A 26,158-nucleotide genomic window follows, 5' to 3' on the forward strand; every position below is an offset into this window, starting at 1 on the left:
AGTGTTTGACCAAATATAGCAGGCTAATTTTAAAGTTGATAATTTTGTATGGCCCACGAATGATGTTATAACTATCCAAATGGCCCTTGGCAGAAAAAAGGTTCCCCACCTCTGGCTTAAGGTCAAACTCCTATAATAAATTTTGATCAAGCTCTAACACAGAATTTGGTACAGGAAGTGGTTTCAGAGGAATGGGACCTTAAGGAAGGATTTTCTTTATTTTTTAAATGGGTTTATTTTATTTTTATACATTTATTTTCCTATTGGGTAGCTTTTTTTCTGAAATATCTATTCTCATTTGCCTATTTTAAAAACATTTTTTAAAATAGAAATTTTTAGGGGTAACATTGGTTAATAAAACTATTCAGGTTTCAAGGAAGGATTTTCTGAAGTGATTCTGGGTTCTGTAAATTGGTTCTGGATTCTCAGGAATTGGTTCTCTGATCTGATTTGATTTAGAGGCATAATAATCCTGTATCCAGTTGTAGATCATGCAGAGGTAAAACAGTGACTAAAACAACCACCTGTAGACACCTGTAATGAAGTGCCTATAGAAGGCAAGTCCTTAGGAGACCAAGTATTTGCTTCCATAGACCATTTTAATGAAAGCAAAAAACGGCAATGGGATTGGGTGGTGCTCTTTTACATGTACTAGAGTAGAGGTAGGGAGAAAATGATGAGTTCAAAGCTTCATATTTCTGGAAAACTCCTATAACTGTTATAAACCCCCACTTATCTCCTATAGCTGCAGGACTAAGATTTCTGAAAACAAACAAACAAATAACAAACTTCAAAGCCTAAGCTTGTGTGTAGCTGAATAACAGGATAAACTGAGTTCCCAATCTTTCAAGGTCTTTCTGTGTGAAGATTAGGGCTTAGATTGGAAAGCAGTGGGACCTAAATTTTGAAATTAAGACATATGGGCAAATTCTGATGAAGCTAGGGATATTTAGCCTCTAAACTATGTTTTCTTTGCCAGTAAAAACAACCCTACTTCTCCTAAAAGAGAATATTAGACTGTCCTTGCCTCTCCTAAGGGATTTGCCTTGCAAGGGGCTATTTAGTACCTCCATCAGGAGCTTTCCCAGTACCCCTCAGTGCTATCTTCTGAGTTCAGCAACAGAACATCTGTGGCAGCTGAGCCCTTCTATTGCAGCAGTCTGGGTGATGAGGGAAAGAAAAGAATCAATAATTGCTCCTAGGGACTAGATCTTAATTATTCTCATCACAAAAGAGAAATAATAATTATGTGACATGATATAGTATTAACTCACACTATGGCAGTAATCATATTGCAATATGTAAATGTACCAAACCAACATGCTGCACACCTTAAAGTTACAGTGTTATATGTTGATTATATCTCAAAAAATAAAAAAAAGAGAATGACTTTTAGGTTTTAGGCTTGAGCAATTAGGTGGACAAACCCTAAAAGTCTGGAGGAAACTAGATCAAGTTCTGCTTTGTAATTATTAAATTTGAGAATCATGTTTGATATCCAAGCAGTCTATAAGACAATAATCTGGATCTCTAGAGATTGTTCAGTGCTAAGAATAGGCATTTGGAAATTATCAGTGTCAAGGTGATATATAAAACCTGTAAATTAGATGAGATTATGAATGTTGAGAAAGAGAGTCAACATTATTATTAAGTTATGGCATAATAGCTATTTTAATAGCTTAAAATAGAATTGGTATAGAGTTCTACCTCTCATGTTTTTTTGTTGGGCTACCATGTACTCACAGATAACTTGGTGATTATATAATACAATTTAATATTTTTGTGGTGCACATGGTCCACACATCCTAATTTTCTGTCTCCCAGAATTGGAATCAAATGAAATAAGGTAATGATAATGCTAACTCTAATAACTTAGTGATTACATAACAATTTCTATATATTTTTGTGTAATCTTACATTGATCACATTATAATTTTTTGAATCAAATTATATGAAGTGATGGGAATCAGATGATATGAAGTGATGATAATGCTAACTCAAATGATAGAGAATAACCATTATTAATATGAATGAACATTGTAGGAGTGAAATTGTGGTACAATGAATGTTATTCACATTCCTTGCCTTATTGGGAGGATGTAAGATATGACTTGCATGAGTAGAAGTATCTCAGGTGTCAAAATTAAAATAGCCAGGACTATTAGGTAGAATTTCTTGTTCTTGGAATAAAGACAATGTGTTTTTGTCTGAGAAATTGCCTTAAAGTAGACTTTTTTTCCTTTTGAAAATCAGCTTATTTTCTTTTATTGTCTATAAAGGCAACTAATTCAATTTGCAACAGTTGTTACTGTTGGGTGAATGGGAAAATTGCTTTTTCAGTTCTGCACTAAGATTATCAAAATGCAGCACCATCTGAAACCGGTCCTGTAGCTTCTTGTATACATGGTAGGAGAAGTATCAAAGCAATTACTGGGGGCCAGAATCTAAATTCTGATTTTGAGAAACTGGCAGATACTCCATTGTAGAGGCTATAGGGAAATAAAAACTTTCTTTTTATTTTATTTTATTACTTTATTGGTTAAGGTATCACATATTTGTTATCACCCCCCCCATTCCCATCCCAAACCCCCCCCCCCCCACACACATGCCCCCATCCCCCTGTTGTCTGTGATCACTGGTTAGGCTCATATGCAAGCACACAAGTCCTTTGGTTGATCTATCTCCCTTGTCCCCACCCTTCCCTACCTTCCCTCTGAGGTCTGACAGTCTGATCATAAAACTTTCTTAAAAAGAAGTTTAGAAAATTGACATATGCCCTAGTCAGTTTGGCTGAGTGGATAGAGCGTCAGCCTGTGGACCAAAGGGTCCTGGGTTCGATTCAGGTCAAGGGCATGTACCTTGGTTGCAGGCTCCTCCCGGGCCTGGGCCCTGGTCAGGGCTCATGCAGGAGGCAACCAATCGATGTGTTTCTCTCACATGGATGTTTCTCTCTGTCTTTCCCTCTCTCTTCCACTTTCCCTAAAAATCAATGGAAAAATATCCTTAGGTGAGGATTGAAAAAAAAATAAAATTGACATGTAACATTAGTTTCAGGTGTACAACATAATGATTCAACATGTGTATATATTGAAGATGATCACGACAATAAGTCTAGTTAATATTCATCACCATACTGCCCTGGCTGGTGCTATTTAGTAGTTAGAGCGTCGTCCGGAGCACTGAAGGGTTGTGGATACAATTCCCCATCGAGGGCACGTACCTGGGTTGTGGGTTGATAGATACTTAGGTTTTTTTCATATCTTGGAACCCAGCTGGGTTATCCTTTGTGATATTTAAAATTTTTTCCATATTATATTGGGGGTATTTTTCTTTTATGATGAGAAAACATCATAATAAAATATTACTAGTGGCTGAATTTTGGTTTATCAGTTATATATTTAAATTTATATTTTGTTAATCATCAAAATCAATATCAAAACAGTTACTTCTTCCCATATACAGCAATAAATGCAGTGTGCTTTTCTCTTCTATAATCCTTACCTTACTTCTTCTATATGTTTGCTCAAATAATTTTGGGTTATAAGTTTAGCTTGTTATTTTACAACTTTATATTATACTAGTGGCCCAGTGCATGAAATTCGTGCACATTAAAAGGGGATTAATTAGAGGAAATGTTTTAATATTGCTATTTGCCCTTTCTCTATAATAGAAGTGTCAGAGATAAAAGAAAATTAGTAAAATGTATATGAAAATCTTCCTTCTGTCAGTCTGGGGTGTGCTGCGGGACCCAGAGTCAAGTCCCTGCCCACCCGCGGTGCCTCAAAATTGTGCAAGACCCAGACCCAGCCAACCCCACCCCTATTGGGTGAGATCCAGCCCCGGCCAGCCCCACCCTTGTCAAGCCCCACCGGGTGGGGAGGTGCAGCCTCAGGTCCCCCGGTGCACCCTCAGGTCCCCTGGCCTGGCGCTGGGGTGGAAGGCATGGCCTGAGGTCCCCCGTCAAGCCCCGCCAGGCAGGGGGGCACGCGGCCTGAGGTCCCCCGGCCCGGTGCCTGGTGGGAGGCGCAGCCTCAGGTCCCCCGGTGCCAGGGTGGGGGTCCGGCCTGAGGTCCCCCGTCAAGCCCCGCTGGGCAGAGGGTGTGGCCTCAGGTCCCCTGGCCTGATGCTGGGGCAGGGGGTGCGGCCTGAGGTTCCTTGTCAAGCCCCGCCGGGTGGGGAGCGCGGCCTGAGGTCCCCTGTCAAGCCCTGCCGGGTGGGGGGCACAGCCTGAGGTCCTCCGGCCTGGCGCCGGGGCGGGGGGCACGGCCTGAGGTCCCCTGTCAAGCCCTGCCGGGTGGGGGGCGCAGCCTGAGGTCCCCTGGCCTGGTGCCGGGGCGGGGGGCACAGCCTGAGGTACCCTGTCAAGCCCCACCAGGCGGGGGTGGGGGCGCAGCCTCAGGTCCCCTGCCCTGGCCCAGTGCCACGCAGCCTTATTGCTCATTAAGGCTCATTATGGGAACTCGGCCTCTGCTGTGGGCGCAGCCATCTTGTGTTACAGAAACACCACCTCTGCTGTGGGCACTGCCATCTTTGTGACAGTGTGATGGTCAATTTGCATATGCCTGCTTTATATAGATAGATACTGTGATTTATAGGAAAGTTTTGGAATTAAATTTTGTAAACATGTTTTAAAACCTTTTTTTCTGCTTAATTCCATATATTTTATTAGTTTTCCTGGTAACCACAATTTCTAAACATGGAGTAGAATGGTGGTTACCAGGGGCTGAGGGTGGGGAAATTGGGGAGATGCTGGTCAAAGAGTACAAACTTACAATTAGAAGATCAATAAGTTCTGGGGACCTAATGTACAGTATTGGGATTATAGTCAACAATATTGTATTATATACTTCAAAGTTGCTAAGAGATTACATCTTAAATGTTCTCACCATAAAATAAAGAAATGATAATTATGTGACATGATGGATATGTTGGCTAAGGGTAAGGTGGTAATCATATTGCAATATAGAAATGTCTCAAATCAATACCTTGTATGCCTTAAACTTACACAATGTTATATGTCAGTTATATCTCAGTATAAAAGGTTTTCTTTTAATATTTTGGCTTTCTATTTCTTAGAGAAAAATGCATATAATACATGAATAGAATTATGGTGGTTTTGAATATTTCCATAAATAATTATATATTCTTCAAGAGGTGGAGCCTAATTCACCTTCCCTTGAGTGTGAACAGGCTTAGTGATGTCTTCTAAGGAATTGAGAAAAGCAGAGGTAATGATGTGGGGCTTCAGAGACTAGGTCATGAAAGGCACTGTGGCTTCTTTCTTTCTCCTGAATTGCTCACGCTGGGTAAAGTTAGCTGACTAGATGTGAGCAGAAGCCCATGTTCACTAGGAGCTGAGGTCTTCTGCCACTAACCAATAAGGAGCCAAGGCTCCAGCATGTGAGAGAGTCTCTTGAAAGTGGATCCCCAGGACTATCAACCTCTGGATGTCTGCACCCCCAACCAACAGTTTGCAACTTCGTAAGAGATATGGAGCCAGAAAAACCAGGTAAGTTGCTTCTGGATTCCTGACCTTCAGAAACTCCTCTGAGATAAATGCTTCTTGTTTTAGGCCACTAAATTTTGGGGATAATATGTAATGAAAGCAATAGATAATTAATACAAATATATTTATCCATGAGAATAACATATTATTAGGTAATAATTTATGATATTAAAACGTTTATCATTATGTACTTACTATGTAGCAGACACTTAGTTTACCTATACTATCTTATTTGATTCTCATTTATACTATCTTATTTGATACTAATGATAGAGGTTCAGTGATATATCCAGAGGAGGAAACTGAGACTCAGAGAAATTAAGTACCTCAAGGAAGCCAGGGATGTAATGCAGAAGTCCACACTAGATTGATTCATCTTCAGAAATGGTAGTAAATCTCTTATTAGTGTTTTTGGAAAAGTGAGATGCAAAACATTATATGCTCCACATTCTGATGCTTGTAATTTTATCTTGTTCTTTCTATTCCATATTATATACTTTGAACTTCAGAGGCCCGTTCCTTTTTTGGTTAGTAATAATTTATGATATTAAAACGTTTATCATTATGTACTTACTGTGTAGCAGACACTGTTAGTTTACCTATACTATCTTATTTGATTCTCATTTATACTATCTTATTTGATACTAATGATAGAGGTTCAGTGATATATCCAGAGGAGGAAACTGAGACTCAGAGAAATTAAGTACCTCAAGGAAGCCAGGGATGTAATGCAGAAGCCAGGGATGTAATGCAGAAGAAATCAAAGGAATCCTCATACTTAGTCTTGAAACACAGGCTTTCTTAATCACGAGAAAAAGAAGACAGTGCAATATAAGAAGGAAATGTTAGTTTCCTCTTTCCCAGCACTTGCAGGGAAAAACAGAAAGTATTCTTGCTCATATTAATTCCAGATAAGGAATTTTATAAGCTACCTAGGCTTCAGAGATGGCTACTAACTACCGTTGACAGTAATCTTAATCCCCAAAAGGTCTAATTTTAATTGCTTGTTTTACTTAATTATGTGTTGCTTTGGTAATAATTTTGATATAGGCATCTCTTTTTTTTCTAAAAGGTATAAAACTTGTGAACCCTCGGTGATATCTGAAAGTGATCAGTGATTTCCCCTCATTTCACTTGCTTGAGGTTAAATAAAGTTAGTCTGCAGATTTTTTTTTATTTAAACAAAGAGCTCAGAGATCTTGTCTTATTTAAATTTAACACAGGTCATATTTCAGTAGTATATATTTTTAGCCCTTGCTTATTTCAGGAAGTCTTTCTGTTGCTGTCTCACGTGAATAATTACTTGGATATAATATTCCTAGGTCACAGCTGTTTTACCTCATCATTCAGTAGACTGATTGTGCTACTAACTTCTGGTATGTTTAGGTTGGAAAGAAATGTGAGGACAGATATTTTCCCCAGATGCTTGTAGAGTATCTTTTTAAAAAATCTTTGAAATTATGATATTTTGCATATATACACTTACTTACTATTGGCATTTGCTTATTTTTTCCTGGGACTCCAAGAACACTTACGCTCATGTGTTTTTTTCAACTGAGGTATTTTCATTTCTGTTCCACTTTTTCTTTCATTGGAATATTTATAATTCTTATCTGGCTTTTGTCCTCTACTCCACATTATTTTCTTCTTTTTGTCTTTTTTTCTTGACTTCTCAGTTTTGTCTTCAGCACTGATTTGCTGGGGTGTTGAAAGGCCTTTTCTACTGTTTTAGAGGGTAGAGTAGGTGATAGGTGGTTCAATAGTGTACTTCTCACACCATCTCGACTGATGTTGCAGTTAGTGGGAATTCCACCAGGATTTTCTAAGATCTTTTCTCATTATTTGGTCCCAAAGCCAGCTTTCACATTTTTGTGTCTTCAAGGATATTTTATGAGGAACTTTAAAAAAAAATAAAATTTATTAAGAAGAAGCTTATCAGGCTTTCATTACCATGTAGAATCTCTCACCATGTTAACTTGGAAGTAATTTAGTAATTTAAAATGCTTTGCAAACCTCATAATGATATATTTTTAGTTTGTCCATTTGTGTTTTTTAAATAGATTTCACATATAAGTAAAACAATATGATATTTGTATTTCTCAAAATAAAATAAATAATATATACATCACACTTTCCAGACATCTCTTTGGAAATTTAGTAGGCTAATTTAGTTCTCATTCTTTCATTAGTTATTAGGGTATAAATATCTCACTGTCTACCTTTTCCCCACTGATTCTGTTAGCAATACATTTCTATTAATATAAAGTTTTAAACAGTCTTTTGGCCTCAGTCCTGGAAATTGGGAGCACTGTTTGAACAACTTCTCCTCCTCCTCCTCCTCCTCCTCCTCCTCCTCCTCCTCCTCCTCCTCCTCCTCGTCCTTCTCCTTCTTCTCCTCCTTCTTGTGTGTGCTTTCTACATAATTTATTGTGAAGAGATGGATATTAAATAAAATATTCGTTGTCATCATTTGCTTCAATTTATGCCTCCTTGACCAATTCTTCCTTTTCTCTTTCAAATTGACACATGCTACACCTCTGAGGTAATGAAGAAATTTTGAACAAGCTAAGAACTTGAACATTCATTTGCAGCTACCTATATGCTTGTTACTTGTGCTCCTAGTGATTTAGTCATCCTCTGTGACAAGTCTTTGGCAAACATCCATCATGACACCCTTCATTCATCTTCAGCTTATAGGCTCTGTTGCACCTTAAAAAGCCTGGAGAGGCCCCATAGGCGCTGCCTCCCGTTCTGCATGACTCCGCATCACCTATGGTGTCTCTCATGCGTCTTCCTCATTCAGCAGGCAGCCGGGCAGAAAAGCCACTATTTGATCATCATGAAATGTTTGCTCCTAGAATAAAGATATTAGTTATGTTTTTACTAGGAGCCCGTTGCACGAAGTTTCGTGCAATAGACTTTTCCTTCACCTGGCTGCCGGCACCAGTTATCCGCCAGCAGCAGTTTTCCTCTGGCCACCCGCTGATCAGAGCGCCTCCCACCAGCAGGATCAGCCACCCCGAGAGGAACTCTGATCGGGGCTCGCGAGACCCCGCCCCCCACTCCTACCGCCAGCCAATCGGCCACCCTGAGTCCCGCCCCCCACGCCTCCAGCCGGCCCAATCGTGGGCGTAGCAGAGTGATGGTAATTTCCATATTACCATTTTATTAGGTATGATGATAAGTTAGTCATTAGTGAACAAGGATGAAAATGTGCAAATAGTTGTGAAAACAATCTTTAACTTTCTAAAAATCTTGCACAATGCTTGGAAGAAAAATACATGTTCATTTGTGTTAGTTTTATTTTATTTTGCGGGGATTTGGGGAGAAGGGAAGTTTAATTAATTAATTAATTATTTATTTTAAAAAATCCTCACCTGAGGATATTTTTTCTATAGATTTTCAGGGAGAGTGGAAGAGAGGGAAAGACAGAGAGAAATATTGATGTGAGAGAAACACATCAATTGGTTGCCTCCTGCACGAGCCCTGACCAAGGCCCAGGCCAGGGAGGAGCCTGTAACCCAGGTATGAACCCCAGACCGGAATCAAACCCAGGACCCTTCGGTCCACAGGCCAACTCTCTATCCATTGAGCCAAACCGGGTAGGGCTGTGTGAGTTTTAGATTAAGAAAAATGATTGATTACCTTGTATAGAACTCTACTTTATTCAGTGGGGGATACAACAGGAACATAGTCCTTCAGCTTAAAGGAGTTCAAAACCTTCTTGGAGAAAAAAGAAACACAAAACAATACTAGACAGTATATAATAGATGATCATGGATCAAAAAGAAAAAAATTACCTACAGAACGACTGTCCACTGGCAGATTATCTATCTATCTATCTATCTATCTATCTATCTATCTATCTATCGTTCTATCTGTCTACCTATTTGTCATCTATCTATATATTTATCTGTCATCATCATCTATCATCTATCTATTTATCACCTATCTGTTTGTTAGGAGATAAACCAAAGTATTGAATTGTTTAATATTTAAAGATAAAATTTTCTTTTTTCTTTTCTATGGGATGAATTTTCTCAAGGCTGTGTTTGAATTGCAAAGGGAGCAACATATTTTCCAAGATGGACTGTTAGAAAAGTTTGTGCCTTAAGGATTATTGACCTTCTTTACTTTTAACAAAACATTTAATCTCATTACTAAAAGTGAGAAAGATGAAAAAAAGCTTTTCTGAAGCTGTATATGTATCTCTCTAAACTTAATTTTTTTAACCAAATAAAAAATGACCAATATTTGTGGGTCAGAATTTCTTTAGGTTTTGTGAGAATGGGAAATTATGCATAATTTGGTATTGGATTGTTACAAAATGCCACTTTTTCCTTTTTATTCCAGCTGTTTTAAGTCTTGGACTGTCACCTCATCAGTGCTCTTCAAGAACAGCTGGACACAACAGTAGAAACTTTCTGCAGACAGGAATACCCTAGAATAAAAAAATTGACCACACAGTGTCATGAAATAAAGTTCTTATAAGTCACTTTGCCTTGGGCAGTTTCAGCTGTCCTTTTTCCTTGCTATGGGGCTATTCAGTAATACTGCCAACAATAGAAAAAAATAATAAAGAATAATATAGAAATTTAGGACTACTTTGAAATATCTACATGGCAATTCTCAGGAAAGGCTTTCGTAGTACTAGTATATATACCAAATCTATTAACTTCCTGGGACAAAGAGAGAAAGAAGAAAAATGGAAAGGGAGAGACTAGGAAAGAGGGAGAGAGAGCTATAAATTAGAAATAACCTTGCTTTGCAAACTTTTATCCAAAGTGTCACATGGCTTTAAGTAAGTTGTTTAATAGCTCTGTTTATAACTTCAGAAATTAAAATATTGTTATTGCCCCCAGAGGGGTGTTGCATAGGTTCAGTAAGGGAATTGCAAACTTTTCTCGACTACATGGGTGCTGGTTTATATCTTACTCTGCCTGGTTTCCTTCCACCAAGCAGCAACTTCTAACAAGCTAGGTAGCTGCTATGTATAAAACATTCACGTTGTTCATTTTCTTCATTGGCTCAAACCAGAGGTCTGCCACACAAAAAGTTCTGGAGCACATGGGCCCTGTTTAACCATGTTTAACCCTCTTACCCAGTATTCAAATTATTTTTTTCTCAGGGGGTCACCTTTTGTTTGGGACAAAAATGTTTCTCTCACTTTTTTCCAGACCCTTCCTCAAAGTGGAATGAGCAAGACACATGTAACCCTGCTTTAATTATTATAAGCTTAATTTATATGTGGCTTTCTCACTGCAATATCATTAACTTAAGAGGGTCCTGATGCTGAGGGCATCTACATGGCACAAGCATTTTTGTCTCAGTTGGACCCTCTGTTCCATCTGATCAAATTCTGTTGTTGATTTGTTTCAGTTTTGTGGTAGCAAGAATGGAAACATTCTGAAGTTTCTGCCTGCCCCCCCCCCCGCCCCTTTTTTTATATCTTTCTAAGGTCTTGTTGACTTGTAAGCATTACCTTGAATTCACTGACATCACACATTCTATTCCTATTAACCAAGCCTGTTACATTTTCCTTTTCTAATAAACATATTCCCCTCTGAGCTGTGCTGCCTTGTAGAGAGCGCCTGGGAAAAGCCCCTGAGCTGATTGTCTTCTGAATCCAGGGGTGCTGGGCAGAGCCATGCCCTGGAAACATACCTTGCCAGAGGCAGGTGTGTTGTCAGTCTGACCTTTAGCTCAGGTGCCAGGGGGTGGATTTCATTATCTAAATCCAGCCAGGCACCAGGAACAAACACAATTATCTGGGCCCACCCAGAAGTGACGATTACAAAGAAGCCACAAGAATGCACATATTTTCTTCAGTAAAACTTCCTGGTATCTTACTGTGTAAAATAAATGCGCTGTATTGGCTCTGGGTTACTGTCTCTCCATCAGAGGACAGCTGTCCCACCTGGTCCCAGCTTTCTCTACTATCTTTGTGTCTGTCTCTTTCATTTTCTCAATCCCCATCACCCCTACTCAGGACTCCTTCTCTGCTCTCTAGCCGTGTTGGTTGCGGAAAAGAGAGAAATATTTATACTGCCTCCTCAACATCAATCATTTAGATTCTATTGATTGGCAGCTGAATCCAGAAGTATTCTTTCTCAGGGCATAGAGCTGTGCAAGTTCTCATTTGGTATTTTGGAAATCTTTCTGTTCCAGTTAACTGTTGCAACTTAACAAACTATTCCAAAACATAGTGGCTTTAAACAACTGTTTTATTGTATCTCACTATTTTGTTGATCAGGAATTTGGCAATTCTGGTGATTTGTCTGTTTCAAGTGGCATTGATGAGGTCCCTTGCTGGTATTCAGCTGAGAGATGAGCTGGTCTGGACGGTCCAAAATGGCTTCTCTCACATATCCACCACTTTGATGAGATGGCTGGAAGGTTGGCCTTAGCTACTCAGGATAGTTACGTAGAGTTCAGGCCTCCTAGGGCAAGTGTTTTAAACGGCCCAGTTAGAAATTGAAAGCTCCCATGACCTAGTGTTAAAGTTTTCAGAATGTTAATTCTGCCACATTCTATTGGTCAAGCAATTCATTAAAGCCAGCCCAGATTCAGGGAAAGGGGAATTGAAGTCAGTTCTTTAATAGAGGGAGTAGCAAAAATTTGTGGTCATCTTTAGTCTACCACACTTTTTCTGCAGTTAGTCTAAAATTTGATGTTAAGAGAGTGGCACGGCAAACAATCTAGAAATGGTTACTCTTCATCCCTGTATTCATTTATTACTATGTGTTTTATTATTTATTCTGTAAACCAAGCAATAGTGATACGTTCATGTCCCTTTAAATTTTGTTACTTAAGTAGCAATTGCAAGATGAGCTGGTTGTTGAGAAAATCTACTTCAGCCATGACAATGATAACAATGACAACAGCAACAATTACAACTGCTATTACTCTCCATCCCCTACCACCATCATTTACCCAGGGCCTATGGGCTGTGTGCTAGACCCGGTGCTATGAGCTCTACATATATTGGTTCTAAATCTAAGCTAATTCTACAAGGGACGATTTATTTATTCCTTTTGTAAATGAACACTGAGGCTCAGAGCAGCTAAGTAAAATTCAGTATAGTAGAGGCAGAGAGAGGTGTCTAGAACTAGACTGAGTCCAATTGCAACTCAGCCACTAACTACTAGTCTAACTTTTGAGCAATTTCCTTAATTTATTTGTGCTGCAGTTTCTTCATCTATAAAAAGGAGACTAATAGCACTCACCTTGTAAGAATGTAATGGGTAAATATAGGCTCTGCAAATAGTACCTGACATTTGGTTAGTGTTAGCTGTTATTATTGTTATTGCTCAAGGTCATATAGCTGGTAAACATGCTCATTGAATTCGGAATGCTGCAACATGGAATGAAAATGAATAGCTCCAAAATACAGAAGAAACCTTATTGACCTGGGGACTAGAGTAGAGTTACAGCAAGTCTGCACCTTGTTGAATTTGTGGAGGTAATAATTTTGTATTGGAGTATAAGAACAAATAAAGAAATAAAATAGACCTCTACTTTCCTTTGTCATCCCAAAGTAGGAAGCATCTTTGATAATGTTAACCTCTTTTACCTCCCTAATTCATTCAACAAAATTTTTTGAAGACCAACCGTGTGTCAGACATTGGGCTAGCCCCTGGGCTAAAATGCTGAACAGACAACCAGTATCCTTGCCCTAAGAGTTGACTTCTTTATAGAGTGCAACTTTGCCTTAGAGCTGCCCATGTTTATTTCATGCACCCCAGAAACTCATCCTGCACTTGCAATGTTGACTTTAGTAAAAATGCAAGGCATCCCTTTGGATATAATAGAACATATTTGATTCAGGGAGTTGTTTAATGTGTCAAGGAATGATATAGAGTTTTAGGAAGATTAGTTGGTTAGGACAGAAGACAATTTGAAAATTTGTCTTTGTTTTCTTTTCACTTTCCATTTTATGTGTCAAGTTGTTTGGCCAAACACCAGTCTAAATATTGCTGTGAAGATATATTTTTAGATTTAGTCAGTAGATTTTGAATAAAACAGGGATAATGCAAGTGGGCCACATCCAACCATTTGAAGGCTTTCAGAGCAAACACTGAAGTTTCCCAAGGAAGAACCAATTGTCCTCAAGACCACAACACCCTGCCTGAGTTTCCTGACTACTGCCCTGCCCTGCAGATTTTGGACTCAAGACTACACCATCAACTCTTACCTGAATTTCCAGTCTACTGGTCTGCCCTACAGATTTTGGACTTACCAGTCCCTGCAGTTGCACGAGCCAGTTCCTTATAATCTCTGTCTATTTCTCCTATTGGTTCCATTTTTCTGCAGAATCTAATACAAAGCCCTCTCCAGAGCAAATTTATGAAGAAAAGTAGAATACTTTGGGGAGTATTAAATGATAAGGTTTCCCCGCTCTGTGAACATAGAAGTTTGAAGGTTGATTGGACTTTGGAATCCACAGCACTAATTTCCAATGAGTCTGGAAATTCAGGTCTGACTTTGCAAATGCTGTCAGTATGCATTTGTCTCTGGGGTTGCTGTTGAAGACCTGCTTGTTCACCTTCAAGCTCAGTGGCTGTGTTTAGTTTCCTGTCACAGAACTTTTAACTTTCACAGCATTAGTGCCTAGACCCCTTGACAAGGGCAGACAGCCTGTCTGGTTCGGATATTTCTACAGCATCTCATCTTTTAAAAAGAAAGTCAGAGGAAAACATATTTTGGTTTTATGAGTATAATTCCTTTTTGTGTCATGCTGTCCTTTCCCATATAACCACTAGCTCTATTTTCAATCACATTTATCCCATTGTTTTGGTCTGCTTGGGCTGCTATAAGAAAATACTGTAGACTGGGTGGCTTAAGCAACAGACAATTATTTTCTCAGTTCTTGAGACTTAAAGTCTGAGATCAGGGTGCCAGAATGGTTGGGTTTTGGTAAGGGCTCTCTTCCTGGCTTGACGATGGCTGTCTTCTTGCCGTGTCCTCATGTGGCCTTTCCTTGGTGGGTGTGTGTGGGAAGAGAGTGAATCTGGTGTCTCCTCCTTTTCTTATAAAGGCACTAATCTCATTGTGGGGGCCTCACCCTCATGATTGATCTAAACCTAATTACCCCCCAAAGGCCCCATCTCCAAATACCATCATATTGGGGGTTAGGACTTCAACCTATGAATTTGGGAGTGGCACAAACATTCAGTCTATAACACTGGATATGAACAAGAGATGAGTGTTAGACAAGAAATTTTCTTCTTTGAAAATAAACATACACATGTTTGGTTATATAAATAAAACAAAAGAAGTAAAACTTAGTTGTAATTTATATGTGCTTTCTTTGGGAAAAATGATCTCAGACAAATTGAACCTTCTCATGGGCTGAACTCCCGCCAGGCACGGTTGTGTGTGGTGAAGAAAATGAGCACAAAGAAGAAGCATCACACTTTTTCCTGCTTAATTTCACTGTACTGTTTTTCTAGAGGCCATGTAACAGAGTCTGCATATTGGAAAAATATCAATATATTGGTCAATAGTTATGAATTACTCCTGGATACTGAGAATTGTGCTGGTTGGTCATGGTGGTGACAGTATTCTGGGTGGCAATCAAGATAGATTTATAGACCTTGAGCAGTTTCCAGTGTTTTTGGGAAAAGAATTTCTTGTCTCAGCCTTCTCAAATGTATGTTTAAGGTCTGTTTTGCTGGGTTCATATAGAATCCTTAGGTCTCTTCTCATATAATGTGCAGAATAAAGATTCTGACAACTGAAAACAAGTTGTTTGGATGTGTGCTTTCTTAAGGACGTGAGAGTAAGAAACTATCAATGTTTTTGCCCCCTAAAATTCCAAGGCGTATTTCATAGGCAGCATATATACTTTTTTTAAAATAAGAAATTGGGTGAAAGAATTAGAGCATTGGATTATGACTTCCATCACTTATTTATCATCAGACTCTGAAACAAACTAATGCCTATTTCCAGAAAAAGAAAAACGTACAATTTATTTAAAAAATATTTTTTCATTGATTTTGAGGGAGGAAGGGATAGGGAGAGAGGGACAGAATCATCAATGATGAGAGAGAACCGTTGATTGGTTTCTCCTGCACACCTCACACTGGGGATTGAGCCCACAACCCTGGCATGTGCCCTGACCAGGAATCAAATGGTAACCTCAACTGCTGAACCACATCAACTGGGCTGTACAATTTCTTTAGCTGCAATAGCACTGTGGTTTAAAAATATCTGGTGTCCTCTGTAGAAGCCTTGGCTGAGCTGTGAGAGCAGCCACTTGCCTGTCAATATCTAATTATTTCTCCCTCCTCTGCCATGCCAGTAACAGGGAACTGCTAAGACCATATTGTTGCCCATATGTTGGGAAGCTACTAAATTAAAACCCCTATGTAATGTGCTGACAAGTCTACTGCAGGAGTTGAAGGTTTGGTGAGTAAATTTCTCTAACTTATCATTCCATTGTTAGTGTTTTTGAGTTTTTTTCTCTCTCAGGCTGGCTGTTCTTTGTCAGGGACTGAGAGATTGTTATCACATATCAATACCATCTGAAAAGAAACTGAATATCTGGGTTAGGCTGGATTTCCGAAGTTGATGAATTAGAGTTGGGCCTAAGTCCCTAATGTTTGCTCAGAAAAGCTTGGTGTTCAGCCTGTCCTGCAGGATGTTCAAAGAATTTAGATTAGAGACAAATACTGTTCTGTCCATTTGCAAACCCTCAGACATAGTCTTCTGAAGTCCCTGTTCCATGTTCATGGTAGGAAAGGGTCTCTTACCACCCCTCATTCCTTTTGCTTTTACTATTGTACTTATTTTAGTATGTCTGACATTTTATTTTTTAAAATGTATTTTTAACTTCTTTTGTTAACTTTATTTACTTATTTATTGAGTTCTTTCTCTTTTTTTTTTCTCTTTTGCTCAATCCTTCCACAAACCCTCCCCGCTCCATTGATCCTAATTTTCCCACGTCCACCAATAACTACCATCCTAGTGGAAAAACTACTTCCTTCTTTCTTCTATCCCCCTAAGGCAGTGGTTCTCAACCTTTCTAATGCCTCGACCCTTTAATACAGTTCCTCATGTTGTGGTGACCCCACAACCATAAAATTATTTTCGTTGCTACTTTATAACTATAATTTGCTACTGTTATGAATCGTAATGTAAATATCTGTGTTTTCTGATGGTCTTAGGTGACCCTGCTAGCAATTCTCAACCTGTGGGTCACGAACCACTGCCCTAAAGGGAATGGGTAGTTCTTCTTATGGGAAAGAACAAAAAAAAATTATGACAAGCAATATAGTACATTATTTTATTTAACAATAGCAACAATCTATGAAGGATGCCTTATTGCCTAGTTTGCATTTGGAAATACTGAGGCCCAGAGAGGGTAAGTAACTTGCACAGGGTCACATGAATCCAATAATGGCAAAATTCAGGTCTGTTTGAGTCCAGGAATCTGTGCCTTTCCTTCTCAACTGAAGATTTCTGATGTTTTGCTCCATGGGACATTGATGTTCTTCTAAATGTCAGTAGATATCTTCTGAAAAGGACTCTATTGTCAAATATGCTTACTATATTAGGGTTCCCCAGAGAAATAGAACCAATAGGATATATTGTTTTATACAAACAATATATCCTATTGGTTTGGATTATGACTTCCACATATGTCTGTATAAAAGTGATATTTACTATAGAAATTGACTCACTTGATTATGGAGGCCATTAATTCCCACCATCTACTTCCTGCAAGCTAGAGAATTGGGAAAATGATGATGTAATTTAGTCTAAAATCCAAAAGCCTAAAAACTGGGGTGAGAATAGAGGGAGCTGATAAAATAACACCCAGTCTCCAACCGCCTCCCCTTCCCACCCCATCTGCCCTGAGTCTGAAGACCTGAGAACGAGGAGGACTAATGTCCAAGGGCAGGACAAGATGCATGATGCATATCCCAGCTCAAATGGAGAGAGCAAATTGCCCTTCTTTTACCTTTTTGTTCTATTTGGCATTATTGGATTTGATGAGGCCACCCACATTGGGAAGGGCAATCTGCATTACTTAGTTCACCAATTCAAATGCTAATCTCTTCTGGAAACAACCTTACAGACACACTCAGAAATACTTTTTTTACCAGCTTTCTGGGCCTCCTTTTAGCTCTGTGGAGTAGACACATAAAATTAACCACACTGTGCTGAAACCTGTTTGGCTCAGTGGATAGAGCGTCGGCCTTCGGACTCAAGGGTCCCAGGTTCGATTCCGGTCAAGGGCATGTACCTTGGTTGCAGGCACATCCCCAGTAGGGGGTGTGCAAGAGGCAGCTGATGGATGTTTCTCTCTCATCGAAGTTTCTAACTCTTTATCCCTCTCTCTTCTTCTCTGTAAAAAATCAATAAAATATTTTTTAAAAATTAACCACACTATGGAAATGCTGTATTAAATAAAATTGAGTAAGTGTTTTTAATAACACTTTTTGCAGTGAATACACATTGGGATGTGAATTTCTAAGAAGACGATATAGTATATGGATTTTCCTGAATCTGGTAGACTACTAAATTATTTTTCTTTTTCTGTAGAATATGTGGAACACAATTTGGAAATGTTGGCATAACCTTCTTGCCTTTTTCTTCCTATATCAAAACTAATACCTGTGCTGGTGGCTGTGAGAATAAACAAGTCATCTTTTTTGTCAAAAGATGTTTAGTTTAGTCAGCCACCATTTTGGTCTGCATGACTTGGCAGCCACCATGTTGGCTGCATGACTTGCAGCTCCCTTGCGGGCTGCCATCTTGAAACAGCAAAGGCCAACCCCTCCCTTCAAATTAGCCAATCATAAAAGACTATGCGCCTGAGCTCCAATCAAGAGTGAGGAACAGGTCACATGCATCAGGATTAATAGCCAAGCAGACTGCCTGCTCAGTGTGTGCGTGCTTCCAGACCATGTGCTGCACACGCTTCTACACAGAAGTAAAGATACTTGCCTTGCTGCCTGGCTCCCAAGTATGTTTTGTGTTCTACCAGGACCCCTGAGTTTGGGGGCTCACCTTATTTCTTACAGTGGCCTAGTTTGATTTCATGCAGTAATACTTCAAGGGCTATTTACTACAGTGTATGCGTCTCTGCTCTAACTGCTAGAGAAAAGGGTGCTGTGGGGCAGCAAAATTATAAAATATGGATAAAGCTCTGCCTTGAAGGAGTTCATGACTTAGTGTTATAGTATCATACACTTAGAACAGGGCATGTTACAATTGGTGAAGAGTTAACATAACAATGCTTCTATGGGTGGCTTCCCACATAGGGTTGTAGTTTGTACCTTGATGTATTATTATGTTTAATTGCTTTTCCCTTTGTATTACTTGCCTGTGAGTAGAACTTAAAGAATAGTGAGGTGAGGTTGTGACTTTAAAGCTGAAGGCTTTGGCAGGAAGCCCTTTCCCAATGTGGCAGGTCAAAAAAATAAATTTAATATTGCATCCAACTTTTGTGTGGGAGAAGTGTTTCCATGTTGAAAAACTAAAACCCATATTATTCATTGGTTGTGATACTTTGATTAAAGGCAAATGAGATGTTTTTCTGGTGACAGGTGAAGAAGCTTACTATTTTCTGAAATAATAGGGGACAGTCACTATTTCAATTAGGCTAAACAATTCTGTATAGCCCTTTGAGTCAGTCACTAAGCAAAAAATTTCACCTAAAACAAGTATTTTTATGTGTGTCTTTACAGTTAAAATGTTATGTTCTGAATATGACTCAGAAATCTAATTATCATCAAGCTTGAGATCAAGCCATATATACTTGTTCAGGTCTAAGAGAGCTACTGCCATAAACCAAGGTTATTCCTCGTCTCAAGGTCACCCAGATTGGTGGATTTGCTGCAAGTGTAAAATGGTTTTCTATTGGCATGTTTCTAAAAAACAAAACCCCAAACCCAAGCTTAATCTTATAAATAAAACCTTAATATGCAAATCGACCAAACAGTGGACTGACCAGTCGCTATGACAAGCACTGATCACCAGGAGGCAGACACTCAACTCAGGAGCTGCCTTCTGGTGGTCAGTGCGCTCCCACAGCGGGAGCGCCGCTCAGCCAGAAGTCGGGCTCACAGTTGGCGAGTGCAGCGGTGGTGGCAAGAGCCTCTCCTGCCTCCGTGGCAGTGCTAAGAACCTCCAAGGGATCCCGGACTATGAGAGGGCACAGGCCAGGCTGAGGGACTCTCCCACCCCCAGTGCATGAATGTCATGCACTGGGCCTCTAGTTCATTATAAAGAAGGAAGACTCTGACATGAAATGGGAAAAAACCTCGCCTGCTTGAATTTTCTCTAGAATCTCAAGAAACAGGATTGGATCACTTTAATTTAAGCATAATTTGTTTAGGGCCCAGGAAATTTCAATTCATGCCATTGGCCTATTAGCAAATAGTTTATTAGATTGTAAAGAAAGAAGGAACATTCATATATTCTCACTTAGGGTAGAAATAATTTCCTTTATGGCTCACATTTCAAAAACCATCACTGTAATTTTAATATTTTTTTATTGATGTTATAGAACAGAAGGGTTTCTTATATATTACTCTGAGCTGATCTCAGTTCTCTGTGGATACAGATAGTTAATGAAGCTGTTAAAGTCAACTATTCAAGAACTCCCAGAGAACCTTAGGCCCAGTCACTCAGTAACATTTATTTAACACCCTGTTGAGCACAGAATTTCAGAAATTTTTAGGGTATAAAAAGTAGTAGATACGGTTCTTGCCTTCAAGGATTTTTAAGTTGGGAAGCTACAAAACACCTCCCCCGACACACACACACACACCCACACCCACATACCAATGAGCCTCTTAAAATAATATTTAAACAACTTAAAAGAAACCTAGCACAAGTTTATGAATTATGTTGGTCTTATTCTTCATGTGTTAGTGTGAATGAATTTCCAAATAGGGAACTTTTAATTACCTTCAAGTTTACATGAGGCAAATCCTGCTTCCTCAGCTATACTTACACATTTTGGGGGAGTAGAAACTTTTAGGGGCACACTTTGATAGAATAATTTTTGCTCAGTAGAAAAACTTCATCTGTAAATCACCTTCAAGCATGAATAGGTGGCCATCCTATCTAATAAAAGAGTAATATGCAAATTGACCATCACTCCAACACACAAGATGGCTGCCCCCATGTGGACACAAGATGGCCACCACAAGATGGCCAGCAGGGGAGGGAAGTTGGGAGGGACCAGGCCTGCAAGAGAGGGCAGTTGTGGGCGATCAGGCCAGCAGGGGAGGGCAGTTAGGAGGGACCAGGCCTGCAAGGGAGGGCAGTTGGGGTGATCAAGCCTACAGGGGAGGGCAGTTAGGGGTGACCAGGCTGGCAGAGGAGAGAAGTTGGGGGCGACCGGGCTTGCAGGGAAGGGCAGTTGGGGGTGACCAGGCCTGCAGGGGAGGGCAGTTAGGGGCAATCAGGCTGGTAGGGGAGCAGTTAGGCATCAATCAGGTTGGCAGGGGAGTGGTTAGGGGGTGATCAGGCTGGCAGGCAGAAGCGGTTAAGGGCAATCAGGAAGGCAGGCAGGTGAGCAGTTGGGAGCCAGCAGTCCTGGATTGTGAGAGGGATGTCCAACTCCCGTTTAGGTCTGATCCTACTGGACATCCCTCGAGGGGTCCCAGATTGGAGAGGGTGAAGGCTGGGCTGAGGGACATACACCCCCCATGCACGAATTTCGTGCACCGGGCCTCTAGTGGTTTACATAACATAACACAACTGTTCTGTCATAGGAGTTTGCAGAAGGAACAGGCAATTAATCCCAAGCAAGTCCATGTATGGCCTGAATACTGGTCCTTGCGGTGGTCAAGTTCAAAGTTCTGCCCAATAGAGATGATGGTCTTCAGTTGAGATTAGGAAATGTTTTCTCTGAGGACTTTGAATGTGAAAGTCAAATTGCTAGTGGTAAAAGTAAGGGCTAAAAGGTTGCAGGGTCTATAGTAAACTGATCCACCCAAATCTGCAATGGCAGGAGAGAGTAGTATCTTGGGTACCCTAATTTTGAAATTCTCCTCCCAATCTTATTTCATTTAAATGAGCTAGATATTTTTTGATTTTATGTCATTCCTTGGTGTTTTTTCTTATTCAATTTAAAAAGTAGGCATCTATATATATAAACAGGGAATATGCTAATAGCCGGGCATCACGACCACTCAGGAGGAGGCTGCATCACGACCGCTCAGGAGGAGCTGCACGCACAGATGGGCGGGAGGGGACTGCGTGCCTTCCCGAGCCCCAGTGGCTGTGGGGAGGCTGGGGCTGGTGGGGGGCCGGAGCGGAGACACAACACACAGGAGCGTCTGCCCCCACCCCAGTGGACACAACACAGTGGCCGGGGGTGTGCTCCGAGAGGCCACCATGCGGCTCGGAGCACGCCCCCACCCCAGTGGACACAACGTGGTGGCCGGCGCTATGCAGGTTAGGCGTGGGTCCCAGCCCTCTGCGGGGTGCCTCCTCGCACAGCGGGAGGTGGGGCACCTCCTCCCGCGATTTCAATAGCTCCCTGGGCCTCTAGTATGAGATAATATGACTCTACATTAATGCATAGCCTCTTTTTCTCTACAAATCTATATATATATATATATTATTTATATATATTATCTTTTTTTTTTTTCTCAAAGCCTGAAGGAGCTCAGTATTCTAAGGAAAACTTGTGTCCAGGCCTATGCTGGACTTTAAAGTTCTATTTTCCCAACCAGCAGTTACAAAATAGATAAGGACTGGCTTGTTAAAGGAAGGAAATATATGAAGAAAAGACAGTTGCAAAGTAAGTCTATATCAGCTGTTCTGTAAAGATAAGACATTCAAAATAAGCATTATTTTAGGGGAAAAGTTTAGATCACAGAAAGAAAATTAGAACTAATAATTTAGACAGTTTCTTAAGTAATGAAAATCTACCTATGAAAAGGGGCACATCCAAGTGGATGATGGTCTTGGGTAGAACAAGTTGGGAAGGTGACCCAAGATGTGTGGTCTTAGGTCCAGTCATGGACTTTGAAACACTATTTGCAGCTTTAGCTGGTCAAGAAGGTAACCCTGTCTCTCAGGGCAAATGAGTATAATAGTAGTTGGATAAGAAAAAATAAAATGTGTATTAAAATGGAAAATGCATAATAAGCATATTTAAACCTATCATGTTAATGTTTTTCTAATAGTTTTCCAATATCTGTATTAGTCAATTCTAGAAGCATTGCTTCAGTATATTATTTTAAGGGGTTTAATGCCTTTTTAGAGGTTAATATATTACAGACTTATAAAGAGTATAATAAGTTACTTTTACAATCAATATGTAAATGTCTGGGGAAATCTTATTTAGTAAATTAATATTTTTTGATGTGTTAGTTATATAATAAGCATGAAAATATTTTGGAAAAGTTACTTGTTTAAAAATTAGTAAAGAGGACATTAGGTCTTTCCGCCATCGGTCTGTGCCGCCACAATGGTGCGCCTGAATGTCCTGGCTGATGCTCTGAAGAGTATCAACAATGCCGAAAAGAGAGGCAAACGCCAGGTTCTCATTAGGCCGTGCTCCAAAGTCATCGTCCGGTTTCTGACTGTGATGATGAAGCATGGTTACGTTGGCGAATTTGAAATTATTGATGACCACAGAGCTGGGAAAATAGTTGTGAACCTCACAGGCAGGTTGAACAAGTGTGGAGTAATCAGCCCCAGATTTGATGTGCAACTCAAAGATCTAGAAAAATGGCAGAACAACTTGCTTCCGTCCCGTCAGTTTGGTTTCATTGTACTGACAACCTCAGCGGGCATCATGGACCATGAAGAAGCAAGACGAAAACACACAGGAGGGAAAATCCTGGGATTCTTTTTCTAGGGATGTAATACATATGTGGAAATAAAATGCCTCAAAGGACAAAAAAAAAAAAAAAAAAAAAAAAGAGGACATTCGACAGATTTAAATTGCTGTGATCATTCTTTGTGTATAAAAGCAGCCTGGATTTTGTTTTCAGCATTTCTCACATACTAGTAAACATGCTTTAGAACAGGGATTGGCAGAGTCCATAGGCCAAATCTGGCCAGCCACCTGTTTTTGTGTAGCCTGAGAACTTAGAATAGTTTTTACATATTGTTTTTCTGAGATATAATTGACATACAACCTTGTATAAGCTTAAGGTGCATGGGCACAGTGACTTTTATATCATTCCAAAATAATTACTATAATAAGTTTAGTTAACATTCATCACCTCATGCAGTATAAAAATTTGCTCTTATCCCTTGTGATGAGAACTTTTAGGATCTATTCTTTTAGCAGCTTTCAAAGACACTATACAATAGTGTTAACTATAGTCATTGTGTTATACATTATATCACTAGTACTTATTTATCTTATAGCTGGAAGTTTGTACCTGTACCATTTGACCTCCTTCATTCAATTCCCCCCAAACATAAATGTTTGTACATTTTGAATTACATTTTTAGCATTTATATTTTTAAATAAAATTTGGTAAATACCAAGTGAGTAATATGTTCATTACAGCATGATTCACAATAGCCAAGATGTGGAAACACCCTAAATGTTTATCGACAGATGAATGGATAAATAATGTGGTGTATACATACAATGGACTACTATTCAGCCTTAATAAAAGGAAACTCTGCAAATGTGATAACATAGATGAACCTTGAAGATATGCTAAGTGGTATAAGTCAGGTGTGGAAAGAAAAGTATTGCATGATTCCATTTATAACATATACCTAAAGTACTTAAATTCATAAAGTTAAAAAGTGGAATGGTGGTTCCCAAGGGTTGGTATGGAGAGAAAATGGGAAGTTACTAAACAATGGGCATAAAGTTTAGTTAAGCAAGATGAATAAGTGCTAGAGGTCTAATGTACAACATTGTACATATACATAATAATATATTATACACTTAAAAATTTATTGAGGGTAGATCTCATGATAAGTGTTTTTACCACAATAAAATATGATTAAAAATAATATTGCAAGACACAAATATTATATCAAATTAAAATGTTAGTGTCCATAAATAAAATTTTATTGGAATCTAGCCACGCTCATTCACATATGTATTATCCATGGGTGCTTCTGAGCTACAGTGACAGAATTGAGTAGTTAGAACAGAGACTTGCTTAGCATCCTCAATTTTGTCCCCTGGTTCACAAAACCTGAAATATTTACTATCTGGCCTTTAAAGAAAACTTCCCCAACCCTGATGTTAGATTGTAGGCTCCTCTTCCCTGTTCTGTCAGTAGTGTTTCTTTGTCCGCTTTGTGTCTTCTATAAATTTATTGAAATCACTTATTTATGACTTCTCTTATTCTTTTCATCATTGTGCACTTATTTTAATTCCTTTGCTAATATTTTGGAAAGCTAAAATATATGTAGCATGCCCTATATCCTAAATTATGTATATACACTCACTTAACTTACATAAGTAGAGAATAACTGTTCTCAGTACAATAGGCAAGTACTATTATTTAGTCTACTCTGCAGATAAGGATAGTGGGGTCAGGGAAGTTAAGTAACTTTTCCAAGATCATCATGCAGCTAGGAAGTGTTGAGGCAGGATTCCACACAGGCAATATATCTTCAGATTCTTACCTGCCACACCACACTGCCACTGATTCTTGTGAGAAAGAAGAGGCGACTCATGTGGTTGGTCCATTATCATGGTCTATAAGTGATTAATGTAGTTTAAATAAACAAACAAAAAAAATCTGAGGATTTTTTTTTTTTTTTTTGCAGAAAGGAGGGGAAAGAAATGTGCCCAAAAGTGGAGGAAAGTGAACTTCTGTGTTCAGCAAATGTTAGTTTCTTCTGCTTCAACATTTTGCTCAGGGCTAGTTCTGAGGTTTACTGTTTAGCAATAGCTCAAGTTGCCAACTGATAAATAAACCATAGTAGAGGGGAATACAGTGGACTATAGGGCTTGTGATCCCTATTGTTTTAAAGATTTGGTGGTATTTCCATTTTTAAATGCTAGAAGTGTTTCCAGAAGTCTTTTAGAGAGGTGGTCTAAGAAAATAAATGTCTTGGACAGATATATGGGAAACCAGGCATACCATTTTGCTCTCTTGGAGATTCAGAATTTTTGTAAGCAAAGTAAATGCTCTCAGAAGACTTTGCATTAAACATTTTTTAATTTTTAGCCCAATGTAAATGACCAGAGTTTTTAATTTTCATTTTTTGCCTGTATAATATCTGTCAACATTATGATAAATGAGTGTTCTGTGGAATAGACTTTGGCAAATGTTATTTCCCATTTTTTTTTACCTATAGAGCAAGGTTGCAAATTGTGCATACTCAAATGTGAAGAAAAAAAAAAATTCTATGTTATCTACAATGAATTTCATCTTTTTCCTGAGCTTTTATCTATGGAGTAGTAGGAGAACAGATTGGCTGAAGGTGCCATCTGGGGTAAACGAAGATCAATATGATATATTTTTTTTCTTCTTTGGGGATAAATACTTATTTAGTCTCTCAGATGGCCTTCTCCAGCTCCTGCTTCTTTCCTGAAGGAGGCATCCAGGGGTGTGAGGGAAGGGCTTCCCTAGCTTTTGATGGTCTTGGGATGCATGCTTGCAGTTGTTTGCTGCTCTTAGGGGCATGTCTCCTGGCTGACTGGGCGCTGCTGGCCCTATTATAGGCAATCTACAGCCGATGCCACTTTGT

General features: G+C 39.3%; 1 protein-coding gene across 1 annotated transcript; it reads left to right on the forward strand.

The window, feature by feature from the left end:
• Positions 1-22,934: 22,934 nt before the first annotated feature.
• LOC103290344 (40S ribosomal protein S15a-like) lies at positions 22,935-23,375 on the forward strand. Its single transcript, XM_054722114.1, has one exon. The coding sequence runs from the start codon at positions 22,947-22,949 to the stop codon at positions 23,337-23,339; it is 393 nt and encodes a 130-aa protein (XP_054578089.1). The 5' UTR covers positions 22,935-22,946; the 3' UTR covers positions 23,340-23,375.
• Positions 23,376-26,158: the final 2,783 nt, after the last annotated feature.

This window comes from Eptesicus fuscus, chromosome 10 (genome assembly GCF_027574615.1).
Source record: "Eptesicus fuscus isolate TK198812 chromosome 10, DD_ASM_mEF_20220401, whole genome shotgun sequence".
Lineage (NCBI taxonomy): Eukaryota > Metazoa > Chordata > Mammalia > Chiroptera > Vespertilionidae > Eptesicus > Eptesicus fuscus.